At 39.8% G+C, this 27,138-nt stretch overlaps 1 protein-coding gene across 1 annotated transcript in view; it reads right to left on the bottom strand.

The window, feature by feature from the left end:
* The window catches only part of FANCI (Fanconi anemia complementation group I), a 427,158-nt gene that overhangs the window by 391,039 nt on the left and 8,981 nt on the right, over positions 1–27,138 (bottom strand). Inside the window, exon 3 of the mRNA XM_067148224.2 lies at positions 5,543–5,715. Coding sequence (XP_067004325.2) covers positions 5,543–5,715 — 173 coding nt within the window. The remainder of the gene's footprint in view (positions 1–5,542; positions 5,716–27,138) is intronic.

The raw sequence follows: 27,138 nt of genomic DNA, 5'->3' as shown, positions 1-27,138 counted from the left end.
AATACAGTTGAACCTACTTTATACGTAACTCTGTTCTACATAATTCGTTATTGTACGTAATTTCCTTTAGGTCCCGGCAAAATATAATTTAAAAGCGTGTTAATTAAACCTTATTTATACGTAATCCGTTTATACGTAATTCGCTGTTAAACATATTAAGTGTCAGTGAAATAAAACTGAGTTTTGCGTAATTGTAATGAGAATGTGCTTTTTAAAAAGAAACTACTTTATTTACAAAGTTTCCTCTTCGTCGGCGAAGGCGGAAGTAGAGCGATCGGGTTTTGGTGCTGAAACAGAACACATAGTTTCGCCGAGTGATATTGTTGACCCTTACTTACTGGCGGCTTAACAAAGGCGAGTCCCCTTCGCTCCTCCTCTACCTTCGTCGTTTTTGATATGCCACCAAAGATTAAGATACATTATAAGCAAAGTGAGCGGTTTCGGTGCGGAAACAAAAGAAAACACAGTAAATTTGTTTGAATGTGAGAATTACTTTCGTGGGAACAACGGAGAATTAAAATGTCCACGGTGCCGGTATCTGGTGTTTACTGTTGAACAGTAGTTCTGTCATTCAGTGCTTTTGATTAGCCATGGAGAACTGAAAAAGGAAACGTTATAGGAGAAGTGGACGTTAATCCACACAAAACAAAAACTGAAATAGCTTCAGACTTAGGGATTGCTTATACCACGCTATGTACAGTCACCAGTAAAAGAAACGCAATTTTGGATGAGTTCTTAAAACTGGGTTCAAAATCAGCAAAGCACAGCCGTCAGCAAGAAAGATGGTACATAGATTTGGAGAAAGTACTTTTCATATCGTTCCAGCAAAAGCGGGGCACAGCTCTACCAATTAGTGGAGATATGCTGAAGGCAAAGGCGATAGATTTAGCTAAAATGATGATTATCACTGCTGTTTGAAGGCTTCATTAGGATGGTTGCAAGGATTTAAAGAAGAGATGGAAAGAAGAGGTTCTGTCGGGTATCGTAAGCGATGATCAGCCTCCAAACATCTACAATTGTGATGAGACTGGCCTATTCTACAATCTCCTTCCCAATAAAACATTAGCTGAAGAAGGTGACTCATGCCATGGAGGGAAGAAAAATAAAATTCGTGTAAGAGTACTTGTCGCCACCAATGCAAATGGATCTGACAAATTTCCTCCACTTGTGACAGGAAAATCGAAGAATGCGAGGTATTTTAAGGGTGCAAAAACAAAACCTAAGGAATATGAATCCAATGGAACTGGTTGAAAAAACTGGATATTAAAATGAAAAAGAAACAGAAAAGATCCTTCTTCTTATGGATCGTTGTGCAGCACATTCACCTCAAATCATTCTGGAAAATGTCCGAATGGAATTTTTCCCTCCTAACTGTACCAGTGTTCTACAGCCGCTTGATTTTGGCATCATTGCAAATTTCAAAGTGCATTTATAGAAAAATGCTGGTTCAACATTTAATAACACTGAGTGATGCAGGAAATGAACCTCTCTCCATTAATTTGCTACAAGCCATGGACTTTATTTTGGCTGCCTGGAAGGAGGTGGCATCCTCCACAATCAGCAACTGTTTCCGCAAAGCTGGTGTGTTAATAGAAGAGGCTGCCTCTAATGATGATTATGGGGACGAAGTTTTGCCTGGCAATGAGCTAATGCTACCGGAGGGTGTAGAATTCGATACTTTTGTGCATTTCGTTGACAATCTGGCTGTATGTGGAGAACTACTGGATGAAGAAATTATTGCTGATGTATGCCAACAACGCGGATGGATCAGCTACAAGCGATAGTGACAATGGAGATGGAGATAACAACTTGAATCTTGACACCTGAACTGAGTGAAGTGTTAAGTGCAATCGAAGTGTGTAGGCATTACATCAGTGCGAAAAGTTGTAGTGAAAATGCTTTGAATTCATTACAAAGTTTGCTAAAGGAGGTTTATACTCTTAATGCAAGAAAAGTGAAACAAGCCAAACTATCTGATTTCTTTAAGGCTGGGCCAAGTTCAAAATAATATGTTCTGTCTTAATGTATTTATTATTTGCAAGGATTTACACATGTAGGTCTATTCCATTGGTTTTTCAGTAAATTTGTGACGTATTGCATAATTCTGATTTCTAAGTAATTCTGAGATACAAGTAGTTTTTTCTTTTCCCCTTGATATACGTATAAGTCAGGTTCAACTGCATATCATAATCGAACCGAGAAATACCAAGGTGGCTGTGAGAAAAAGAAAGGAATGATTAAGATTGTTACAGCATTATTATCACAACTTCTCATAAAACTCTCGAAGTAAGAAGCAGCTTCATACCGTCGAGGATAAAATACATCATTTAAGAGAAGAAGGCCGATATAGTTCAGAATATTCCATTGGAACGCATAAAAAAATTGCCAAGAAATTAAAATATTACATCAAGCAGCAGATTACATAAGGTCTACGTCACAAATTCCGAGCTGCAGCAGCAGATTATATTTTAAGCTTGCCCGCAAAAGATATTAAAAAATCACGGCAATTGGAGTCGATATACATAACAGAAATCAGAACAAAGTGAATTAAAGGCAGTCATATTGGTAATCTAAAGGAGAATATTCAGAATTGAAACTTAGAAACGTTTTATTTAACACCTAAATTCATATTAGAAGGCAGTGACAACCCAAAGATAATGAAACTGACCATGTATGTTTGCATTTCTGTTACATTTGCGCAAGACATGCCCGTCAACATGAACTAAGAAGACCGTGACCGATGTCCGGTGAAGGCGTTACCTGAGATAACGGAGAATGGAGCCTGACCTGTCCCACAGTCAAACAGACTCTGTCCCAGCGCAAAATCATGGCGTCGGTGTTTTGGGATAGGCGTGGTGTTTTGTTGGTCGACTTCATGCAACGAGGAACCACTATCAATGCAGAAGCATACTGCCAAACCCTGAGAAAGCTACGCAGAGCAATTCAAAACAAAAGACGCGGCATGCTGACAAAGGGAATTGTCCTTCTCCATGACAATGCAAGACCTCACACTGCAGGTCAGACCCACGATTTATTGGACAGTTTTGGCTGGGAAGTTTTAACCACCCACCCTACAGTCCTGATCTTGCGCCAAGCGATTACCATCTGTTCCTCCACCTCAAACATCACTTCCGTTGCAACCATACAATGATGACGACGACGTGAAAACGGCAGTGAACTCTTGGTTATCGGAGCAGGCGGCAAGTTTCTATCAAGAGGGTATTTTAAAATTGGTTAGAGGTATGATAATTTTTTGAACAAACTTGGCAACTATGTCAAAAAATAGAGTGAAGTATGTACTTTGTGAAAATAAATTTACTTTTTTGAAATAACCTTTCATTGTGTACTTATTTTCATACGGACCTTACTTAAAAAACACGCCTCGTATTTACAGTTTAAAAAAATAAGCCTAACTTTCCATGAAAATTGAGGTACTTCATATAAATCACCTGCTTGTAATGATAGAGGTCCCTAAATAGCAAGAATAAAAATAAAAACAAAGTTGACATAATCGTTCCACATTCTTTTGTCAATTCATTCCATAGTTTGATGATGATGATGGTGATGTTGATGCTTGGTTTTTTGAAGTGGGCTAACATCTAGGTCATCGGCCCTTGAAGGTGATTGCCGTTTTGCTATTAATAAAGGAGCTTCCCCGTATTCTGAAATGAAATAAAATAAAATAAAATAAAATAAAATGGGGGATTTGCTTTTTGATAAAAAAAATATATCTGCTCAAACTTAGTAGGCCTACATAAAAATGGTTTCATACCTTGCTGTTGTCAAAACCAGCTTCAAGGTTCCTGAACTAACCCAATTCAAGATACATTTTGTAAATTCAAAACAAAGCAGCCACCTTGGAGGGAGTAAATGAAGTGAACACTTAACAATATTCAGAAAAGTGACAAAGGAAAGACATACATGTTCTCAAAAACTTTTTATTAGGAGACAAGCGGAATATTTTAGTGAAAAAGTGCTGGAAACATTTTAACAACTATTCAAATTAATAGAAATATTTTTTTAAAATAGGCTAACTATAAGTAAATGTAAATCCATTTTCATCTCATTTCACCAACCCATTTAACCACCACATTGTTTTTAATTCATTTTAATTTAATTTATATTTACGTAGTATTTAAGAAGAACAAGGTACTTGATTATGATGTACTTAAAAAGATAAACACTTAGTGAATCACCTAAGCAATGTAAACAGCTGTAGGCCTAGATGTTCTAAAAAAGAACGAAACATGTACTGTGTGTAATTAATTCATTTGCTAAAGTGTAAATATAAGTATCAAAAAGGTGGAAGATTTTTATTGTTATTAAGTCTTTGTAAATAATATTCGATACAGGAAATGAAGCTGATTTCTTGCAAGACTTTGAAAGAACCAGTCACAGTCCTAGTTACAGGATAGCCGGCGATGTGCCAGGCTCGAAAAACAAACATGTTTGAGACCATCGATGTGGCGAGGATAGCAGTGAGCAGCGCAGCTATCAGCCGAGCTCCAAGGTAAAAGCACCGATTGAAATCCATTGGTATGTTTCATCATTGCGCAACATCGAGCAGAGAGGATTGGCGATGTGCCAGCAGCGAAGCTGCAGCATAAACGTACTCTTACCAACATCAAAGATTCTAACAGAGAGATGTCACTAGGACTTCTAACTAAATTAAAAGAACAGAAGAAAATAAAAGACGAGAAAATAAGAGCAACTTGATGTTATTCAGGTCAAATCGATGAACAACAGTAGAAGTTTTAATAGCAAAAAAAAAACGAGATAGCAGGGTATTCCAAATAGGCAAACCCAGCGAGAGGAGAACTTTACACACCTCGGCAACTGGATTGAATCGAACTTGTCAGAAAAAAGCAGCCCTCTCTGCAAGAGTTAACAAGCAGGAACTGGCCTATGGACACCTACAACAAGCGACATCTGTCATGCACTTTGTAGCTGAAACATTAGACAACAATCATCCATCCAGAAGCACTGTATGCCATGGAATGTCTGTCACTAAACAGAAAAGGTTTCATTGAAAAGCTGGATGATGGAGAAAGAAGAATTCTCAGAATGATCCTAGACCCAGTACTGGAAAATGGAGAATACTGGAGAAGTCACAATTCAGAGCACTACTCCCAGATTGAGTGGTTTTTGGACTTTGCAGGAAAATGCAGGGTAGCTTGCTATGGTCATGTATCAAGACTGCCTCCCAACAAATTGACAAACCATCTTCTAGCAAAATAAGAAAGTCTGTATCACCTGGCTGACAGAAACCAAGGACGAAAACTTGTGAAGGACACACAAGAACTGGGGCTGACAGATCTACAAAACAGATAGGTTGTGAGACAGATGCTGAACAAAGTCCGTGGTTAACAGGAAAATCTTCTGAATATGAAAGGTTACCCCCTAGACAGAGGAAAAAAACTAGCTACACTGGGAGAAGATGCGACAATGTGAAGATCAGAAACCTATATTTGAATAAGCAAGGTCACAAGAAGGCCCATTTGAAAGAAGGAGAAGAAATCAATTTAAAAATAAGTGTACTTACCACATCTGATGTCCCTCGCCTTTCTGTATATTATCAATACACCATTCTGTTAAACGAACAAGATGTACGCTACTTAAATTGTCCACTTCAATGCAAATTCTGCTGACAAGGGCATTCAACTGACCAATGCTCAGTTCTCTGTTCTGTAATTCTTTCAAGACCTGTTCGATTATCTGTCAGGAGAGAAATTACATCCAGAATATTATTAGATTATGGCACTGCATACACATTACATAATTACATTAAGCATAATCATTACATCCACATAAAAACAATGATGAAACACTGAAATAATTAACAATTCAAAAGAGGATTCCAAAAAAATAATATACAGATTGTTCAGCAACTATATGGCCTGCAATGCAGCTCTCAAATTCTTCCATAGGTCCAGAAAAATGCCCTTCTTTCACGGTGATAATGCAATGGACTGTCTGCTCCACCTCACCACAATCACAGGTAGGGGAAGATAGCAAGCCTGACTTGTTCCTTGTGCGGAAGGTCATGCAATCGATCCCACATGCTCTTCTGTCGCTCAAGAAATTCTGCTTGAACAACACTTAATACAGATTACCAACTAACATTTACATTCTTATCATTTTAATGTACATTTCAATGTCCAGATAGAGGAGGAGACTAAGGCCAAAGAAGTATTAAAATTTACATGATAACAATGACATTTACAAAAAGATACAAAAGTTGAAAACTAGAAAAGTGGCTGGAATTGATCAGATTTCTGGGGATATTCTAAAGACATTGGGTTGGGATATAGTACCATATCTGAAGTACTTATTTGATTATTGTTTGGTCAGAGGAGCTATACCAGATTAATGGAGAGTTGCTATAGTAAGCCCCGTGTATAAAGAAAAGGGTGATAAGACATAAAGCTGAAAATTACAGGCCAGTAAGTTTGACGTGCATTGTATGTAAGCTTTGGGAAGGCATTCTTTCTGATTATATTAGACATGTTTCTGAAATTAATAACTGGTTCGATAGAAGGCAGTTTGGTTTTAAGAAAGGTTATTCCACTCAAACTCAACTTGTAGGATTCCAGCAAGATATAGCAGATATCTTGGATTCTGGAGGTCAAATGGACTGTATCGCGATTGACCTGTCTAAAGAATTTGATAGGGTGGATCATGGGATACTACTGGCAAAAACAAGTGCAATTGGACTAGACAAAAGAGTGACAGAATGGGTTGCTATATTTCTAGAAAATAGATCTCAGAGAATTAGAGTACGTGAAGCTTTATCTGACCCTGTAATAATTAAGAGGGGAATTCCTCAAGGCAGTATTATCGGACCTTTATGTTTTCTTATATATATAAATGATATGAGTAAGGAGTGGAATCGGAGGTAAGGCTTTTTCCGGATGATGTTATTCTCTATAGAGTAATAAATAAGTTACAAGATTGTGAGCAACTGCAGCGTGACCTCGAAATTGTTGTAAGATGGACAGCAGGCAATGGTATGTTGATAAACGGGGTTAAAAGTCAGGTTGTGATTTTCACAAATAGGAAAAGTCCTCTCAGTTTTAATTACTGCGTTGATGGGGTAAAAGTTCCTTTTGGGGATCATTGTAAGTACCTAGGTGTTAATATAAGGAAAGATCTTCATTGGGGTAATCACATAAATGGGATTGTAAATAAAGGGTACAGATCTCTGCACATGGTTATGAGGGTGTTTAGGGGTTGTAGTAAGGATGTAAAGGAGAGGGCATATAAGTCTCTGGTAAGACCCCAACTAGAGTATGGTTCCAGTGTATGGGACCCTCACCAGGATTACCTGATTCAAGAACTGGAAAAAATCCAAAGAAAAGCAGCTCGATTTGTTCTGGGTGATTTCCGACAAAAGAGTAGCGTTACAAAAATGTTGCTGCTCGACTAAGTGGTATGTTCCAGGCTCTCAGCGGAGAGATGCCGTGGAATGACATTAGTAGACGAATAAGTTTGAGTGGCGTTTATAAAAGTAGGAAAGATCACAATATGAAGATAAAATTGGAATTCAAGAGGACAAATTCGGGCAAATATTCATTTATAGGAAGGGGAGTTAGGGACTGGAATAATTTACCAAGGGAGACGTTCAATAAATTTCCAATTTTTTTGAAATTATTTGGGAAAAGGCTACAAAAACAACAGATAGGGAATCTGCCACCTGGGCGACTTCCCTAAGTGCAGATCAGTATTGATTGATCGATTGATGATTGAATACTTCCACCCACACTACCAAATTTTCACTGAATACATGTATGCTTGGAACGACTATCCTTTGCTTACAACTCGCAGCTTGTTGCGACGGATGTAGTCGAGCAGTGCACAAGGCTGCCAACCTCTCTATTTAGGAAATAAACCCACAGGATGGAGCTGCGAAGCCTGGACGACCAGTGATATGGGGATAAGCAAAGTGGTTCTTAGTGCTCCAGCTTCCTGTGAAAACATTACGGCCTGGAAAAGACCATTGGATGGGGACAAGCAAAGGGGTCTGGGGTCGTAAGCCTCCAGCTTAGAAGCCACAAAGCAGCATTAGGCCTAGCTTCCTGTGGAAACAGACCATTGGTCTGTACTGTTTAGGATAGCTTTGCGCTTTTATTCTGCCCAGGTTGGTAATAGTATCTACTTATTAGGACTGACAGGAATGTGACCTTACGTGGCCAATACAAATGGAAGTTACTACTTCAGCGTGTATTGCTCTTGATTACGTTATAAAAGTAAAAGCACTTCTGGGGGTAGGACAGTGGGTTCCTGGACATTGCAAAGAACATATCTCTTCTCTGACATTCATTCCAAGTAAGATTTCATTGATTTCTACTTCCTTAAAATGTTAGAAACCGAAGGTGGTAGTGCGGGGTACATTATTGCCGTATGCGAGTTTCTTTATCACAAGCAACACCCCAAGAGAAAGTATTACATGCGCTTTGTAGATTTCAAGAAAGTTTTTGACCTGATTAACAGGGAAATACTGATGGAAAAACTGACAGGAATGATAGGGAATGACCACCCTATAATGAGAATACTAGAAAAAATTCTGGCGAATAATCACATCCAAATAAGTAACAATGTTGCAATCTCAAGGAATATCACTCAAACAAATGGTGTGCTGCAGGGAGCCCCAATCAATCATCATCATCATCATCATCAATGTCCCACTCCAGTCGCCCGGGTATGCTTAACAGGCCTCCTTCACTCCTTTCTTTCCTTCCACTTTTCCTGCTCCATTACTTCCGCCACATCCAATCTTTTTACATGTCCGAACCATCCAGTCTTGCTTTCTGTATCTTCTGTACTAACGGCTCTATATTTAGCTCTTCTCTGATTTTAATATTTTGAATTCTAGCTCTTCTTGTCTTTTTAACCGATGTTCTTAAAAAATTTCATTTCTACTGCTTGGATCTTCTATCTTGTCTCTTATTAGTTACCAGCGTTTCTAGTCCGTATGTTACAATTGATATGAAATACTGCTTATATAATGTTAATTTCCTTCCCTTGGGTACATTGCCATCCCATAAAAGCTCTCTGACTCGATGATAAAATGTTGTACCTTTGCTTAATCTGTTATTAATTTCAGGCTTGATTTCATTATTTCCATTAATAATGCTACCCAGATATGTAAACTGTTCTACACTAACCGTTCTCCATCTATGTTCACTTGGCTTCTCTTTCTCTCTTTTCCACAATGCACGACTACAGTTTTCTTTTTACTTATTACCATTCCAAACTCCTTCAGATTTTCATTCCAAATGTCCAGTCTCCTTTGAACTTCCTTTTCTCCCTTTCCCCAAATCACCACATCATCTGCAAATACCAAAGTATTCACTTCATCACTACTGATACTCTGTTTAACATGTTTTATGATTTCATGCTCTTCCTTGCATGAGACTTTTTTTTAGAAAATGTTTCAGCGCCACCACTCTCCACTTGTACACTGCTTTTACTCTCATGATACAAGAAGAGGAAACCACTGCCTTGTGGAGAAGAGGGATCTTCAAAGGCTAAGGGAGTAAACCCCGAAAGAAAATGCTGAGATCCGTTAGGCTTAGCAGGTCAGCAGATGAGTAAATTTATTTAATTTAATTTCCGGGTTGAACCGTGTTGTACTTGTACACACATCACGTACAGTTTGCCGACGTTTCAAATACATTGCAGTATTCTTTGTCAAGGCGACTGAACTACCCCTACTCGATCTGAGGTAATCAGTCTCCCAGGCAGAAATTGCACTACTAGAGTGGCCTTGATCTTGGCCTTTTATATCCTAGCCTTTCTGGCTGACGTAAGCCCTGGCTGTCTCATGAGGATTCTGGAAAGTATGTGTCACAGCCAGGTAGTGGGGACTTGCCCGCACTGTTATGTAACGGGGTTGCGGCCCGTGTGTTTATGTTGTGGCCTGTATGTCTTAAACTATGAATGATAGGCATCCAAGAATTACTGATTTTATATCCTTCTTCTAAATTTATGTTGTTCGGATGTTTCTTGATTTCGATAGCCTCGCAGATTTTCCTTTCCAGATTCCAAGGGATAGCTGCTAGGATCTTGGTCTTGTCAAATGATATTCCGTGCCTAGTTTCGTAGGAATGCTTGGCTACTGCTGAAATATCTGTGTTTTGGTTCTTGGTGTGACGGATATGTTCTTTTAGGCGGGTGGAGATCAGACGTTTTGACTCACCTACATAACAAGCTCCGCAGCTACATTCAATGCGATACACTCCAGGGGTCTGTAATTCTATTGTGTCTTTTACTGGTGGTAGATAACAGGCTAGCTTCCGGTGAGGTTTATAGATAGTTTTTATGTTATATTTGTCCAGTATCTTGCCGATCCTGTCTGTAGTGTTTTTTTAATGTATGGCAGTATTGCTGTTTTCTGGCGGGTCAGTTCTTCTTTCCCGTTGTTTTCTCCTGCGGCGGCCTTTTCTTTGTTCTCTTCTGATTTTTTAAGGACTTGTCTGATGTTATTGAGCGAGTAGCCATTTTTCCTAAGGGTTTCCATGAGGTGTTCTTTCTCTTCCTCGAGGTGCTCTGCGTCAGATATCGCTATGGCCCTGTTCACCAGTGATGTTAGGACAGCCTGCTTTTGTGATGGGTGATGATGAGACGAGGCGTGTGAGTGGGTTTCCTGTATACTGCACGACTCAGCGTCCCATTGGGGTTGCGTATTACTAGCACATCCAGAAACGGTAGTTTTCCGTCTACTTCTATTTCCATGGTGAACTGAATATTTACGTGTATGGAGTTGAGATAGTCGAGAAATAGCTGTAGGTTATTGCTGCCGTGAGGCCAGATTACAAAAGTGTCGTCCACAAAGCGGAGAAAACATTTCGGTTTCAGGGCAGATGTAGCTAAGGCTTTCTGTTCGAAGTGTTCCATATACATGTTTGCTATTATTGGAGAGAGTGGCAACCCCATCGCGGCCCCTTCTGTCTGTTCGTAGAACTCCCCGTTGAAATAGAAATAAGCGGCGCTAAGGCATTCTTTAGCTAGTGCTGACAGGTCTTCTGGAAGTTTCTGGTCTAATAGCGGAAATACTTCTGTTAGCGGCACATTGGTGAAAAGTGACGTGATGTCAAAGCTTACTAATAGGTCCGTACTTTCAATTGATTGGTCCTTAATGAGCTGGATGAAATGTCGGGAGTCCTTCACGTTGCCTTTATCTGCAACGCTACGGTGATAGTGACACGCACAGACTACACTCGGAAAATAGAACAATTACTCACCGATTCTACATACAGAAAAATTAGGAACCCTACCAACCGCATTAAGAACAAACTCCACACACTAGTAAAAAATTCCAGTATCCCAGCCGAAATACAGAAGAAACTGATATCCTCGGACCCGATACCTCCAAAATTGTATGGCCTTCCTAAAATCCATAAAGAAGGCATACCTCTGCGACCTATCGTGAGAGCTATAGGCTCTCCCACGCACGATATCGCCCGTTACCTAGCTGGACTACTTCAGCCACATACAGGAAACACTGAAACCTACGTGAAGGGTCTATCTTGCTCTTCAACAGGTACACTGAAAACTGCTGACAACTCTACCACTCTTACTGACAGCCATGAAATCCTGGAGCGTTGCAAGGAGCATTTCTCCACCCTTCTAAATCGTCCTTCCACAGCTGATGAAGAATTTCTTGGTGATGTGCCTCAACAGCCCGAACAACCATGGATGGCAGTTCTGCCAACTTACTAAGAATTCAGTGCAGCTCTCAACCATCTGAAACCCAGAAAGCAACCTGGCCCAGATAACATCACTTAAGAGTTAATTCAATCACTCAAAATGAGGATTTTCACTCTCATCCTCAAAATTTGGAAAGTCACAGAAGTGTCTGGTACACTAAAAAATGCCATTATCATCACAATCTTCAAGAAAGGTGATCGCAGTGTTTGTGGCAACTATTACGGTATATTACTACTATCTACTGTAGGTAAAATTCTCACAAGAATTCTGCTTAACTGCCTCCAGGTTATCTCCGAGAGAGTCCTCCCAGAGTCCCAGTGTGGGTTTCAAATTTCCAGAGGAACAACTGATCTGATTTTTCGTGCAAGGCAACTTCAAGAAAAATGCAGAGAGCAACAGAACCCTCTCTTCTTAGTCTTTTATGACCTGGAAAAGGCATTTGACTCTGGTCCAAGACCTGCTATGTGGGTGGTACTGAAACACTTTGGCTGTCCTCAGCATTTTGTTGATCTGGTTCAGGCCCTCCATGATGGCATAACTGGACAGGTTTGCCATCAGAATAGGATCTCAGATGAATTTCTTATTACTCATGGACTGAAACAAGGATGTGTGCTTGCTCCAACACTTTCTGCATTATATTTGGCTAACATGCTACATGAATCTTCTACAAACAACCCAGGTGTGGAAGTTAGGTATTGTTTCAATGAAGGGCTTTTCAAACTAGCAATACTTCGTTCCCGGAGGCTCATCCAGGTTATATAGGTAACCAAAATGCTGTATGCAGATGATGCTGCATCACCTACACTCACACCAGAGGAATTGCAACGTTAGTTATCTCTCTGCTACAAGAGTGCATGTGATTATTGTATTGTAGTTTCACCATTAACGTTCAAAAGACCAAGATCCTGGCACAACCTTCACCATGTACAACCCTTCCACATTTCAACATCTCCATCTCAGATACTCAACTGGAGAAGGTAGACTACTTTTCATACTTGGGTAGTATCCTTTCTGTGCGCTGTAAATGTGAGCAAGATGTGGAGAAGAGAATTGGTGCTGCCCACGCAGCTTTTGGACATCCATCACACCAGCTGTTCATGAATAAAGACTTGACCGTGAAGATGAAACTCACTGTGTACCATGCTCCTGTCATCACAACATTGCTATATGGTTGTGAAACTTTGACCCTTCACCGACGTGACTTGAAAAAAGCTTGAACGCTTCCACCAACGAAAACTTCGATTCATCCTTAGGATCACCAACATTGCTGTTCTTGAAAAAGCGCATGCCAAGAGCATAGAATCATGCATTATTGATCATCAGGTTAGATGAATTGGCCAAGTCCATCAAATGAGTAATACCAGATTTCCATGCCAAATTCTTAATTGTGAACTTTCTTCCAGCACCAGACCTCATGGAACCCCCATGAGACACTACAAGGACCAGCTTAAGCACATTATGAAGGTGACAGGTCTCAATCCACAAACCTAGGACACACTTGCTCAAGACTGCACAATTTGGCTAAACCTACTGCTGTCAGTCTGTCTGGAGGGGAATGATGCAGATATGAAGAGGACAGGAGAGAAACATGAAAACTCTGTGCAGCACTACCACGCCCTCCTCCAACAATTCTGTGCAATATACAGGTGAAGCGAAATTCGCGCACTCGGGCGTCGCAGCGTGACTCCTCACATGCCAGCAATAAAAAAATCTCTCTCACAAAAGTTCGTCCTGCGAGAATATCCGGCAGAAAAAGAACATTGAAGAGTGGCAATCTGGCAACACTGTAACCACATGTAGGGTAATTACCTCTGTCAGCACGTATTAGTTGTGCTGTACAGTTGGTGCAGTAGATAGTTTTGGTTTAGCATGCAGGAGATCGAGGGGTCGATCCTGGGTTGAGGCATATGTTTTTTATTTCGTAAATGTAGTCCAGGTGGTATGGTATCTGGCATCTTAATCGTCAACAGTGACTGCAGCGGGTCCTCTAGATACCATTTGCACTTACATACTACGATCGTAGAAATGGACGAACATTCGTTTTCATTGGTCAGCTTTGAAAGACGCCCTTTCCACTTCGTGGACGTGAATTTACTCGCACCACTTCATCTACTAGATGCATTACGTGTTCAGCGTTACTAAATTTTGTAAATGTAGGATACATGTGACCTAAGGAACGGTGTCAGGATCAAACCCTCGACCTCCTGCATGCTAATCCAAAACACCATCCACTGCACCAACTGTACAGCACGACTAATACATGCTGACAGAAGTAGTTACCCTACATGTGGTTACAGTGTTGCCAGATTGCCACCCTTCAACATTCTTTTTCTGCCGGATATACTCGCAAGATAAACTTTTGTGAGAGATATTTTTTTATTGCTGGCTGTGAGGAGTCGCACTGCAACACCCGAGTGCACGAATTTCGCTTCACCCTGCATGTGGACGCTTGTCATCTTTCTCTTGTTGCGTGCATCCTGCTTGTGGAGCATACACTTGTACAATTTCTCAGGTTTTTCCTTTGACTGTTATTTTGACTTTTATCAAACTGCCACTTATCTCTTTTATTTCCTTTTTTTTTTTTTTTTTTTTTTTTTTTTTTTCAATCCATTTCTTACTACCACTCCTACTCCATTTCGCTTTCCTTCATCATTTTCTATCCAGTACAACCAAAAACCATTCCGCAGCTCTCTCTTACCTCACCCCTCCACTTAGTCTCTGCCAGCCCTAGTACATCCAGTTTTCCTCTTTCCATCATGTCTACTTTTACTTTTCCGGTCAATGTTTGCATATTCAGTGTGCCAATTCGTAATCCTGTTCCTCGCCAGGGTCGTCGTCTGTTACATCCATCCAGCTTATCGTTCCTTGTTTCCTTGAAAGCGAGTTAATATCCATCACCGGCTTGCTAGGCCTGTTGTGACTTCACCAGAGCCCCGTTAGCTGCCATCTTTTTCAGGATTCCTGTAGGGCCTTCACAGCTATTGTAGCGGTCTCGGGGCACCAACAGACCCCACTGTACTTCGCCCCCACAGGTTATTCCCTACTTGATGACGTTGCCCATCTCCCACGAAGTGGACGAGGGGTTGGACTGTTGGACTGTATATTGTAGTATAGAAAGTGCCCGCCTGGTGGCCATGATCGTTAAGGCGCTGAAGTCTAAACAGTCTGACACCGAAGTTAGCCGGTTCGAGTCCCGTTGGTCGAAAAAATTTTCACCATCAGAATGTTGGCCGGCAGGGTAAGGGAGGTGGTGGTATACAATTTTTAATCAATTGATTGCGTGCCAAAAGCCTTGATTAAATTCCAAACCTCTCCGCAGTGCTCATATGGAGTGAGGGCATATGACGCTGTTGATGGTGATTCGTCTGCCGGATGGGGACGTTAAGCCTTGAGCAGATCCCCTTGGTGCTATTTGACAGGATTAGGCTATGTGCCGGCACCGGGTTTCACCCTCTCCCTACTGGCATATATCACGTCATTCATTTCATCTCATTAACTCCTCTGATGAGGTTGGCGTCAGGAAGGGCATCTGGTCATAAAAACCTGCCACGACAGATTTATCTCACCTCATAACTGACCCCGTAGGGAAACGGGACAAGGGTTGGACAAACAACAACAACATTGTACGTATAGAAGGTCCTCGCATCTACAAGGGCAAATATTTTAAAACCGTATTTCGCCGGCTTATTTCCTATATTTTGACGAAAAGGGCATCTACCACGGAAGACGTCAAGCATTTTGTCTATTGTGACATACAGTACATTCAAAATTGTTAGGTACGGGGAATCATACATGCTCCTTCTCGCCCCGCGCTCTCTGACGGCTTGCTGTCTGGCACTTAGCTTATCGTTTCCTCTCTTACTTTACAACTTTCAACTTGGCACTCGAGGTGAATTTCTATTAACATATAATTCCTCCCCAGCATTTGTCCATTCTGTTGTGCTAACACGCGGCTCAATTTCTTCTTTTAGGTTCCGCCTTTGGTTCAAGATACTTCCAGAGTTTTACAAGATCCACTCGATAATAATACTCTCGCAAAAACCTCGTCTGTTCTTCTATATTAACTTACAATTCTTAAGTTGCTATTTACGCTCACGTAAAAAACCAAGCCATATAATGAACTTACCAAGTTTACCTACTGAACTTTTAGGGATATAATAACCTGTGATACAGTGTCATATCATTAGATTTTAGCTATATACGATATTTTTATTCAAAATCCACACATTGTTAAGTCCAAGTTAAATCCCTCAGAAATTTTAATTAGTACACATTTATGAGGAACTTCTCTTACTTGAATAACTGGCTGTAGCAACTAACTCATCGGCATATCTATACTGTTTATAAATGTTTAAAATTGAATCAAGATGTTCAAAAAGATAAACTAAATTTCACATATACCACAAGAACTGGAAAGTAGTTAACAACCTGCGGACATGCAAACCAAGGTATACAGTGGACTTATCCTTTTTATTTGCTGGACTTTTGTGGATATAATAACCTGTGAAACAGATGCCATACTATATTTTAGCCACATAAGACATTTATTTAAACTTCACACATTGCTGTATCCAAGTTGAATATATTAGAAATTAATTAGTCATAATCTACGAGGAACTTTAAGTAAATAACTGGTTGTTGTAACTAGTTCATCAGCTTATTTATAATGACTACAAATGTTAATATAGAACTAAGGAACTCAATTTCATACCACTATGACTACAAGGTAGTTAACGACCCATATTGTTCTAACAATGTGAAAAAGCTCATTCCACTTTTGTGATTTTAATTTACAAATATTTTGGTGTACACCTTTCTATATTCAATTTTAATGATTAGAACCCTTTTGTACATACATAAAGTAATTCAGTTCAAGCACATACATTTTAAAAAGTATTGATATTAATTTTAAGAAATGTAATGTACTTGTCTTTGTCTCACTTCCTAGCTTGATGATGGCATACCCTATTGCCGAAACCGGTCCCAAATAAATGAATATGTGATGACTAGGGCTCGGATTCGAGCATATTAGGATATTTTTTTTCCTGAATAGTACACATTGAAGGAAGCCTTTTGGTAGTATTTTCATCTCTCTGGGACCAACAGAATTTAAATTTATCGAGCATACAAATGCATAAAACCGTGGTTTTTAGAATAGAAGCATATAAATGCATATTCTTGTGGTTTTCATCTAAATAGTTTGTTTTTCTTCGAATCACCCCCCCACCCCCACCCCCACCCCCACCCCCACCCCCGAATTTGGGCCCTGACCATCCTTAAGGTTCTAAAACAGAAATAATTATTGAAAAGCCTATCTGGTGCGAATAACAGAACCGCAGGTTTTTAACCTTTAGTGAGGTCATTCACACGCCCTAATTGGCCTCTGCCGGATTAGAGTGCAACTCGTGAGATAAACTCTGGAAGCCCCAAGCATCCTTTCACTTTGAAATGTGAGGTATTTTAGTGGTGCACCTATTTTGGGAACCAGTATTGTTTAGGTGGCTTTTCCCACAAAGTGGTGGAAGATCCGACCCGGTCAAATGAATTTTTTGCATTCTACTATCAGTTCTCAGTTCGTAATCGTATCCGTACGTACCTATCGAGTTCTTGTTATTTCCAAGAACGCGATGCTTAAAGTTTAAAAATCTCTGAGTGTTTTACTCCTACGATGTGCAAAGGAAGACCCTGACTCGTTTTCTACTGAGGGGAAAATTCTTTTCTGCAAAATGTGTGAAATAGAGGTAAGTTCTTATTGACATTTTCATATCTACGTTCTTAAAGATATTACTGGTCTAACGGTTGAAATTTCAAGTAAGCCGTATGTGCAGCATACGGTGCCTACCTGCTAGGTAAGAAGAGAGAAGTCTAAGAATTCGGAGTGTAGACCCGTTAGATCGTCAGATTTTACATTTCCGAGACGGAAATTGACGTTTGGACTTCTGGTTGAGAGGGTGCTCGTATTTCTACTGCAATATTTGAAAATAATTTCATAGTTCACAATGCTTTATTTTTGTTCATTCAATGTATTTTTTCTCACTTATGCGTACCTACCTATTTATTTTCAGATCAAGATTTCGAAGGGTTTTCAATTTTCTCAACATAAAGCCACAAGTGGGCACTCAGCAAAAGTTGAAGAATTTTAAAAAAGGAAATCGAAGAAACAAGTGCTGATACAACCTTTGTTCAATCAGCAACAGCACTCGGACGAGTTCTCTTCCAGAGTTTATAGGGCGTTTTTAAGTGCGAACATACCCCTCTACAAGGTCGAACATGCTGAGATTAGAGCTCTCTTCAAGGAATTTGCAAGAAGAGAGTTGCCTCATGAGTTGACCCTACGCAAAAATTACGTTTCTTCAGAGTATGAAAAGGTATAAATTCATGCACAATTGCCGTATTCCGCATTCTCGTTTAAACAGTTTAGAAGTAATTTTAACATGAATCTCGCTCTGTCGTAATGAAGGTAATCTCTCGATAATACCTTCATTCCACAAAGAATATTCATTCAGGTACTTCCTTCACCAGGTTCTACACGCATTAAAGGACAACATCGGGAGCCACCCAATTTGGTTATCTATCGACCAGACCACAGACAGTTGTGGAAGGTACATGGCCAACGTTATTGTTGGAAAACTCAGTCCCAGTGAACCGGGGAAGGGCCACCTAATTCTGTGCAGGGAGCTGGATGTGACAAACCATGGTACCATTGTGCGAACAGCGTAAGCAGCTCTGTGTAAGTATATTTTTGTTAATTTATTTTTTGAGCGTTTTGCCAAAGAAGAATAAGTACAGTCTGGCTATAATTACAATGCATTCTATCTATGCTCAGTGGAGACTGATACACTGAAGAAAATGGAAATTGCAACACCCAGAAGGAGTGTTCCTACATTGCTGCAATTAAACATGCAGGACGAGTGTTTGGTTACGATTTGATGATTACACTTTCAGGTCCCTCTGACCGTAAGTTTGGACAACAATCAATACAGGATATACCCATCACGAGCTGCAATACATTGATAAATTCGTCGAGGCACAGAGTCAATAAGGCCCTGGATTGCTTCCTGAGGAATTGTGGCCCATGCTTGCTGCACTGCACAGGTCAGTTGTTCCAGAGTTGTGGGTGGCTGAGAATGGTTGTCCAGTTGTCAACCCGTCATCTCCCACACATACTCAATAGGACTGAGGTCCGGGGATCCGACAGGCCTTTCTACGGATGTGATGTCGTGGAGAGCTTCTCTGGAGATGCGTGCAGTGTGAACCCGGGCATTGTCCTGCTGAAACATCCCATTAGCAATGTTCGCCATCATAGGGACAACCACTGGATTGAGTACCCTATCAACGTACTGTTGAGCAGTCATAGTGCCCTCAACAAGTACTAATTGTGATTTCACATTAAAACCAATAGCTCCCCAGACCATAATGCTTGGTGTTGGCCCTGTGTGCCTCACGACAATGAGATCTGGGCGGCCCCTCTCCCCGGTACGTCGGCACACACGATTCCGGCGATCACTGCGGGCAAGACAGAAGTGCGATTCATCACTAAAGACGACCCTATGCCATTCGTTGACCCACGTCGATCTTTCTCAACACCAGGCCAGCCTTACACATCGGTGTTGTGGGGTCAATGGAACACCTTCTACAGGGACGTGGGCTCGTAAGCCAGCTGCACGCAGGCGATTACCAACTGTTTGGTGTGTAACGTGGGGTGCCACAGCTGCTCGAATTTGCGCTGCTGTTGCATGGAGTTCCATCCGGGACATCTGAATGATGCGGCGATCCTCTCTCACAGTTGTTGCTGCCATACACGTTGTACCGTAGATGCCTGTCGGACAATACGTGCAGCGACAGTCCTTAGCGATAAACCAGCCTCACACAGCCCAATTATCCGAGACCTCTCAAACAGCGACAGTTGTTGATAGCGTGCTCTTCTCTGTCGTCGAGGTATGTTTGACAGGGAACATTTCACTGCACAGACCGCAAGTCAACTAAGCTACACCAGAGTCCGTATACTGGAGTTGATTCCTCCATGACCAATAACGTGGGGAGACCTATAGGAACAATCCAATGGGTCTCAAACTTTGATCGTTTACATACCTACATGGCATCGTTCCATATCTTGAAAATAAACACAAACGACCAATGCCTTCAAGGTGTTGCAATTTCCATTTTCTTAAGTGTACTTCTGATAGTTAAATATCTCTTACAGTCGTATGACATGTCAGAATCTCATTAACTGAACGATTCACCCTTCATTTTATGCATTCCTGTTTCAGGCTTGCTGTGGCCAACCTTTTCAGATGAGGAGGTAAACAAAGTACTTGCATTGGTGACTGACGCTGCTCCCTACATGATTAATGCTGGGAAGAGCTTCAAGCTTCTCTACCCGAAGATGTTACATGTTACTTGTCTTGTCCATGCAATGCACAGTGTTGCTGAGGAACTGCGCGAAAAATCGCCCAGCGTGAACAGCGTCATTTTCTCATGAAGAAAATTTTTGTCAAGGTTCCTTCTCACGACCGTGCCTTCAAGACGATGCATCCAGAGCTCCCTTTACCTCCCGAGCCCATATTGACACGATGGGGAATTTGGATATTGGCTGCCTTGTATTACGCTGAAAATCATAGGGCAATTGAAGAGGTAAGATTAGTTGAAATGTTTAAAATCTTCTCATTTTCGAGGTTTTCTCTATCATTATTTTCATATCTTTTATCTTTACTCCATCATACGGCACCTAATTTTGTAATTTTCTCAGTTATTCTCCTCGGCTAATATTTTTCATTTATATTTTTTCCAGGTGATCAATACGTTTGATAAGGCGGACAGCAAGTACATCGCCAAACCTAAGGCTGCTTTTAAAATGAAGGGCTTGATGCCATCCTTGACTTTCATAAAAGCCTACATGAGCGTCATTCCTGAGGCCATCCTAAAGTTGGAATCGCGAGGGATGGAGTTGGTTGAAATGGTCGCTACAATACAAGGAGTCATCCAAGAAGCCGACTCGTAGCCTGGAGAGACTGGGAAAACCATGAAACAAAAATGGGAGTTCGTGCTGGCTCAAAATCCCGGTTGGAGTGCAGCGTTGGACTTGGAGAGGATGCTGCGTGGCGAGTCTGCACCGTCAGAGGATTTTCCGAACTACTCTGCACAAGAAGCAGCATCATTCAAGTATTTACCTCTTGTGTCAGTTGACGTCGAAAGATCGTTCTCATAATTGAAACTTTTATCGACTGATTTAAGAAAATCATTCAAAACTGAAAACATAGAAAAAATTCTTGTTGTACAGAGCAATGCAAATCTACTTCAATGACTCGCCTAATTCTGAACATCTTTTAAATGAACTTTTAAACTGTAACTTTTATAAGAAAACTTCTCATATATATACTTGAAACTTCAATGCGAGTACATTGCAGTGTATCGTACATACAATTAGAAAATAAAGCTCGTATATAGATATGTTATTGGTTTTTTAGTTTCACTTTCCTTTCTATAATTTATAACAGTGTTTTTCGAGCATATTCTGCATATTTAACCGCAAATAATATTTTTCGAGCATATCTATGGAGCATATAATGGGTTTTTCGAGCATATCTATCGAGCACATAACACATGGTTTTCGAGAATATCTGGAGATTTTATCGAGCATATCGATCCGAACCCTAGTGATGACCTTATAATTATCATAATTTCTTGTATTTAATAGGTGGATCCCCATACCTTACAATTTTGAATGTAAATCTCCATTTAATACGGAACCTAAAAATGAAGTTTTTGACATTAGATATTGTGACGTATTCACTCAAAGAGTAATACAATTTGCAATGTTCGGCGAATTCCTCCCACACCTCCCTAAAGGCTGTGAATTTGTCAGATTTCCTACGGTCTACCCTGCTTGCGAAATCGTCAAAATGAAAAGCAGTCAATAGGAATTCAAACCTTCCGAGACGCATAGTTAAGCAGGAAAGCTCAACACCTGCACCATCTCCAGCCCATAAACCTTTTAGATTTGTGTGAGACGACTTCTGACATCCTGCTAGATAGAGAAATCCTATTACTGACTGCACCTCTACAAGGGTTGTGTCTGGGGCATCCCGAGGTCTTTGTTAATTTTCTCATCTCATTCCAATCCATACATTAGTGTAACATACAATTTTGTCTAGTACATCACCTGGGAAGAATAACTGCCATGATTCAATGGGAGATGTTATATTACGAGCTAAATTTAACGGGTCAGGCATGTGCGATACCATATTATGTCTTCTGGCTCGTCCCTTAGACCTAGGGCAGTGAATGTCATACTCAGTTATCTTCTCCTTTCCGGTGTACTGAGGTATTGCTATGTTTTCTGGTAGAACCCTGTACTCAGATATATCCATATTTTTCACCTTCAGTATCTGCAGAATCTTTGATACCCGTGTAGTGCATCACTTACTTCTGGAAAATCGTCAATGTCTTCTTCTAAAACATTACATATGAAGAAGATAAATGAAGAGAGAGAAGATTTAATACAATATGTAAAAGGTGACGAGAATCTAATTGCGATGGGAGACTGGTATGCAGTGGTAGGCCAAGGTAGAGAAGGTAATACAGTAGGAGAATTTGGATTGGGACAAAGGAACAGAAGAGGAAGTCGGCTGGTTGAATTCTGCACTAATCATAATTTAGTCCTTGCCAATACTTGGTTCAAACACCACAAACGACGGCTGTATACGTCGACGAAACCTGGAGACACTAGAAGGTATCAAATAGACTTCATCATGATTAGGCAGAGATTCAGAAACCAGGTGGTGGATTGCAAAACTTTCCCAGGAGCAGACATGGTCTCTGATCACAACTTGCTGGTCATGAAATGCTATCTGAAGTTGAAGAAATTGAAGAAAGGAACGAATAGAGTCAATCAATCAGTCACTACAGATCTGTATTTAGGGCAGTTGCCCAGGTGGCAGATTCCCTATCTGTTGTTATCCTAGCCTATTCTTAAATGATTGCGAAGAAATTGGAAATTTATTGAACATCTCCCTTGGTAAGTTATTCCAATCCCTAACTCCCCTTCCTATAAACGAATATTTGCCCCAATTTGTCCTCTTGAATTCCAACTTTATCTTCGTATAGTGATCTTTCCTATTAAAGACACCATTCAAAATCGTCTACTGATGTCCTCCCACGCCATTTCTCCACTGTCCGGCTCCATGGCTAAATGGTTAGCATGCTGGCCTTTGGTCACAGGGGTCCCGGGTTCGATTCCCGGCAGGGTCGGGAATTTTAACCATCATTGGTTAATTTTGCTGGCACGGGGACTGGGTGTATGTGTCGGCTTCATCGTCATTTCATCCTCATCACGGCGCGCAGGTCGCCTACGGGAGTCAAATCAAAAGACCCACATCTGGCAAGCCGAACATGTCCTTGGACACTCCCGGCACTAAAAGTCACACGCCATTTCATTTCATCTCTCCACTGATAGCTCGGAACATACCACTTAAATACAAAGTATGTTACAAGTGTTTATTTATATTTCCACCTATTCAATACAAAGAGATCTTTTTAGAAATTAAATATTATTATAAAATGTTAAGGGACATGTTTCGCCCATATTAAGGGCATCATCAGCCTCAAATTCAAACCTGTATGGTGAAAAATCAGGATCCTGATTGCTCTTACAAGCCATAAAAAGAGGATATCATTATAGGTGTCAGTCTAAACATACAAAATATTAGAATGTCCTTGGCTAAAATTGCAGTATCAAGCTGCATGTCATAAGTTCACATGAATATACTTTCCGGAGCGTTGAAAAACTTGTTGGGGTACGGCAGTAAACAGCTCAGTCTTTATAATGAAACAGAAATGTGCCTCCTTGAAGATGATAAGAAAAAGCAATGCTGATACACTGTTACAGATGTCAATATCATATGTTGTGCTCGACTGGTTGCCAAAATTTGACCTTGACCACAGTATTCCTGTACTAGTTTGAATAAACAAATGTGTTCTGCTCTCTGCTGTCAATACATGTTTGTTTATTCAAACTAGTACAAGAAAACTGTGGTAAAGGTCAAATTTTGGCAACCAGTCGAGCTGAACAGTTTGACGGTTAGAAAGCGACCAGCATGGTCATTTAAATCTAAGAATTTCATTTTTGTCCGTATTGAACTGAGAATGGAAGATAGGAAAACTTAAAAGGGTCCACCTTTTCAATACAAAAATGTTATAGTTTATTTATAACATATATTTGCACTTGGAACTAGTTTCGACGCTGTTTGGCGTCATCATCAGCCAAAATGTGGGAAATAGGCCAGCATGTAGGCATTTATATTACACAAGGCGTTACATTAAACAATACACATCTTACAAGGAGATAAAAACAGGGACGAATATAGAAACAAATGAATCGTTGAGAAAGCAAAAGTTATACATATTAAAAATAACCTTAACCACACATCTTGCAGTGCGAAAATATTCGTCTTGAATGATTCCTGAATACAAAACACATGCGCACACATTTCTGAAGAGCCAGCATGCAGGAAAAAGTAAAGTGAAACCTTAAGAGTTCTTCTGAGAAGAGTTCATAATTTTTTCTATGTTCTGACTAACTAATGAAGTCTCCCTTGAGTTCCTGATAAACATACACAACAGGAAATTCTCCTTCACTCTCAACAATAGCTATAAAGACCAACGGTAAATTTCATTTTAAATATTGTGCAGAGACGTGAAAGCATGATCTTGAAACATGATATAACTTCATTTAACCCAATTTTTTTACACAAGGTGTTACATTAAACAATACACATCTTACGAGGAGATAAAAACAGGGACGAATGTAGAAACAAATGCATCGTTGAGAAAGCAAAAGTTATACATATTAAAAATAAGCTTAACCACACATCTTGCAGTGCGAAAATATTTGCCTTGAATGATTCCTGAATACAAAACGCACGCGCACACACTTCTGAAGAGCCAGCAGGCAGGAAAAAGTAAGGTGAAACCTTAAGAGTTCTTCTGAGAAGAGTTCATCATTTTTTCTATGTTTCTATGTTTCTAAAACGTATTCCTTAATACCAATTTTATATTCTTGTCGAGCTGAATACCGGACCTGTGAAGATTACAAGATTATTTTGTGCATCTACAGAATGGTGGTGTTAATGAAGCTATGTAATATAGAGAGAGACTTTCAAAGGTGGTTAAATGAAGAAGTTATATCATGTTCAAGATCATGCTTTCAGATCTCTGCACAGTATTTAAAATACAATTTACCGTTGGTCTTTTATAGCTATTGTTGAGAGTGAAGGAGAATTTCCTGTTGTGTATGATTATCAGGAACTCAAGGGAGACTTCATTAGTTAGTCGGAACATAGAAAAAATGTTGAACTCTTCTCAGAAGAACTCTTAAGGTTTCACTTTACTTTTTCCTGCATGCTGGCTCTTCAGAAATGTGTGCGCGTGTGTTTTGTATTCAGGAATCATTCAAGACGAATATTTTCGCACTGCAAGATGTGTGGTTAAGGTTATTTTTAATATGTATAACTTTTGCTTTCTCAACGATTCATTTGTTTCTATATTCGTCCCTGTTTTCATCTCCTTGTAAGATGTGTATTGTTTAATGTAACGCCTTGTGTAATATAAATGCCTACATGCTGGCCTATTTCCCACATTTTGGCTGATGATGACGCCAAACAGCGTCGAAACTAGTTCCAAGTGCAAATATATGTTATAAATAAACTATAACATTTTTGTATTGAAAAGAAGGACCCTTTTAAGTTTTCCAGCATGGTCATCGCGTAACCAGTAGCAGAGTAGCAGATTGACAACAAGGAAGCAAGGAGGACATATTGTTTGGGTTCAGACCAATATCACATCATTTTAATTTTTGGATAAATTAGATGGAATGAAGAATTGGACGAGATTAAGATAAGATATTCTGATCTATGAGAGGTCTAGAAAATTATAGCAGACTTTAAGAAGAAAGAAGAAGCTGCCTGGCCAAGGCGGTAAAGGCGTGTTTGGTTCGCCCGGAAGGACGTGGGTTAGAATCCCCGTCAGGAAGTCGTAAAATTTAAGAAACGAGATTTCCACTTCCGGAGGTGCATATGGCCCTGAGGTTCACTCAGCCTACACCAAAAATGAGTACCAGGTTAATTTCTGGGGGCAAAGGTGGCTGGGCGTAAAGCTAACCACTCTACCCCATCACGTGCTGAGGTTAACAAAGGTGGAAGCATTTACCTTCCACTCCTTCAAGGGCCTTCATGGCCTGTATGGAGGAGACCTCGCTTTTTTTTTTTTTTTTTAAGAAGAGAGCAGAAACATTTTAAAGGATAACTAATTTTATAGATGTTAATTATTATTTTACGAATTGATATTTATTATTTATGATTTTACGATTTCAGAATAAGGACTATTTTATACATGTTATCTATTATTTTACAAATTGATTTATTTAAGGATTTCCACTAAATGACAAGTAAATGTTAAATTTAGACAAGAAGAAATATTTATTCTTTCAGATGTGAATAAGGACATAAATTAACATATAGAGATTAATTTAATAGATTTCATTATTTAGGAAATTTCCAGTAAAATGTGCAACAAATGACATAGTAAATAGGAAAGGTGAAACTAAGAGAAATTGTTGTAACAATTTTCAAAATTCATATATACTTGTTATATTATACCATGGTACCATAGTCCAAGGATCAATTAATGTTTGGCACCGCTGAAGAAGACAGCGGTGGCTCTTGAAACATGTACATGTATGGTAATTAAATAAAATAAAATGTATAAAGTATTGACAAGGCGGTGAAAATATTTTTTACAGAAATTTGAATATAAGTCAATACGAACTAACATGGTGAAAATAATCAAAGCTGCTGAAAGGTATGGACGAAGTCTTGGGTAAGGAGTACAAGATGAAAATAAATAAGTCCAAAACAAAAGTAATGGAATGCAGGCGAACGAAGACAGTGATGCAGGAAATATTAGATTAGGAAATGAAGTCTTAAAGAAAGTAGGTGAACATTGTAACTTGGGTAGAAAAATAACTAACGATGGCAGAAGAAAAGAGGATATAAAATGCAGAGTAGTACAAACAAGGAAGAGCTTTCTTAAGAATAGAAATTTGCTCACTTCAAACACTGATATAGGAATTAGAAAGATGTTTCTGAAGACTTCCATCTGGAGTGTGGCATGGTATGGAAGTGGAACATGGCCCACAAGCAGCTCAGAAATAAAGAGGATAAAAGCTTTTAAAATGTGGTGTTACAGAAGAATACTTAAGTTGAGATGGATAGATCGAACCACGAATGAAGAGATACTGAATCGAATTGGTGAGAGGAGATCGATTTGGCTAAATTTGACAAGAAAAAAGGATAGAATGATAAGACACCCAGGACTTGTTCATTTGGTTTTTAAAGGAAGTGTAAGCAGTAAGAATGGTATGGTTAGACCAAG

The sequence above is a fragment of the Anabrus simplex genome, chromosome 5 (assembly GCF_040414725.1).
Source record: "Anabrus simplex isolate iqAnaSimp1 chromosome 5, ASM4041472v1, whole genome shotgun sequence".
In the NCBI taxonomy this organism is placed as follows: domain Eukaryota; kingdom Metazoa; phylum Arthropoda; class Insecta; order Orthoptera; family Tettigoniidae; genus Anabrus; species Anabrus simplex.
This window is presented reverse-complemented; position numbering and strand designations above follow the sequence as displayed.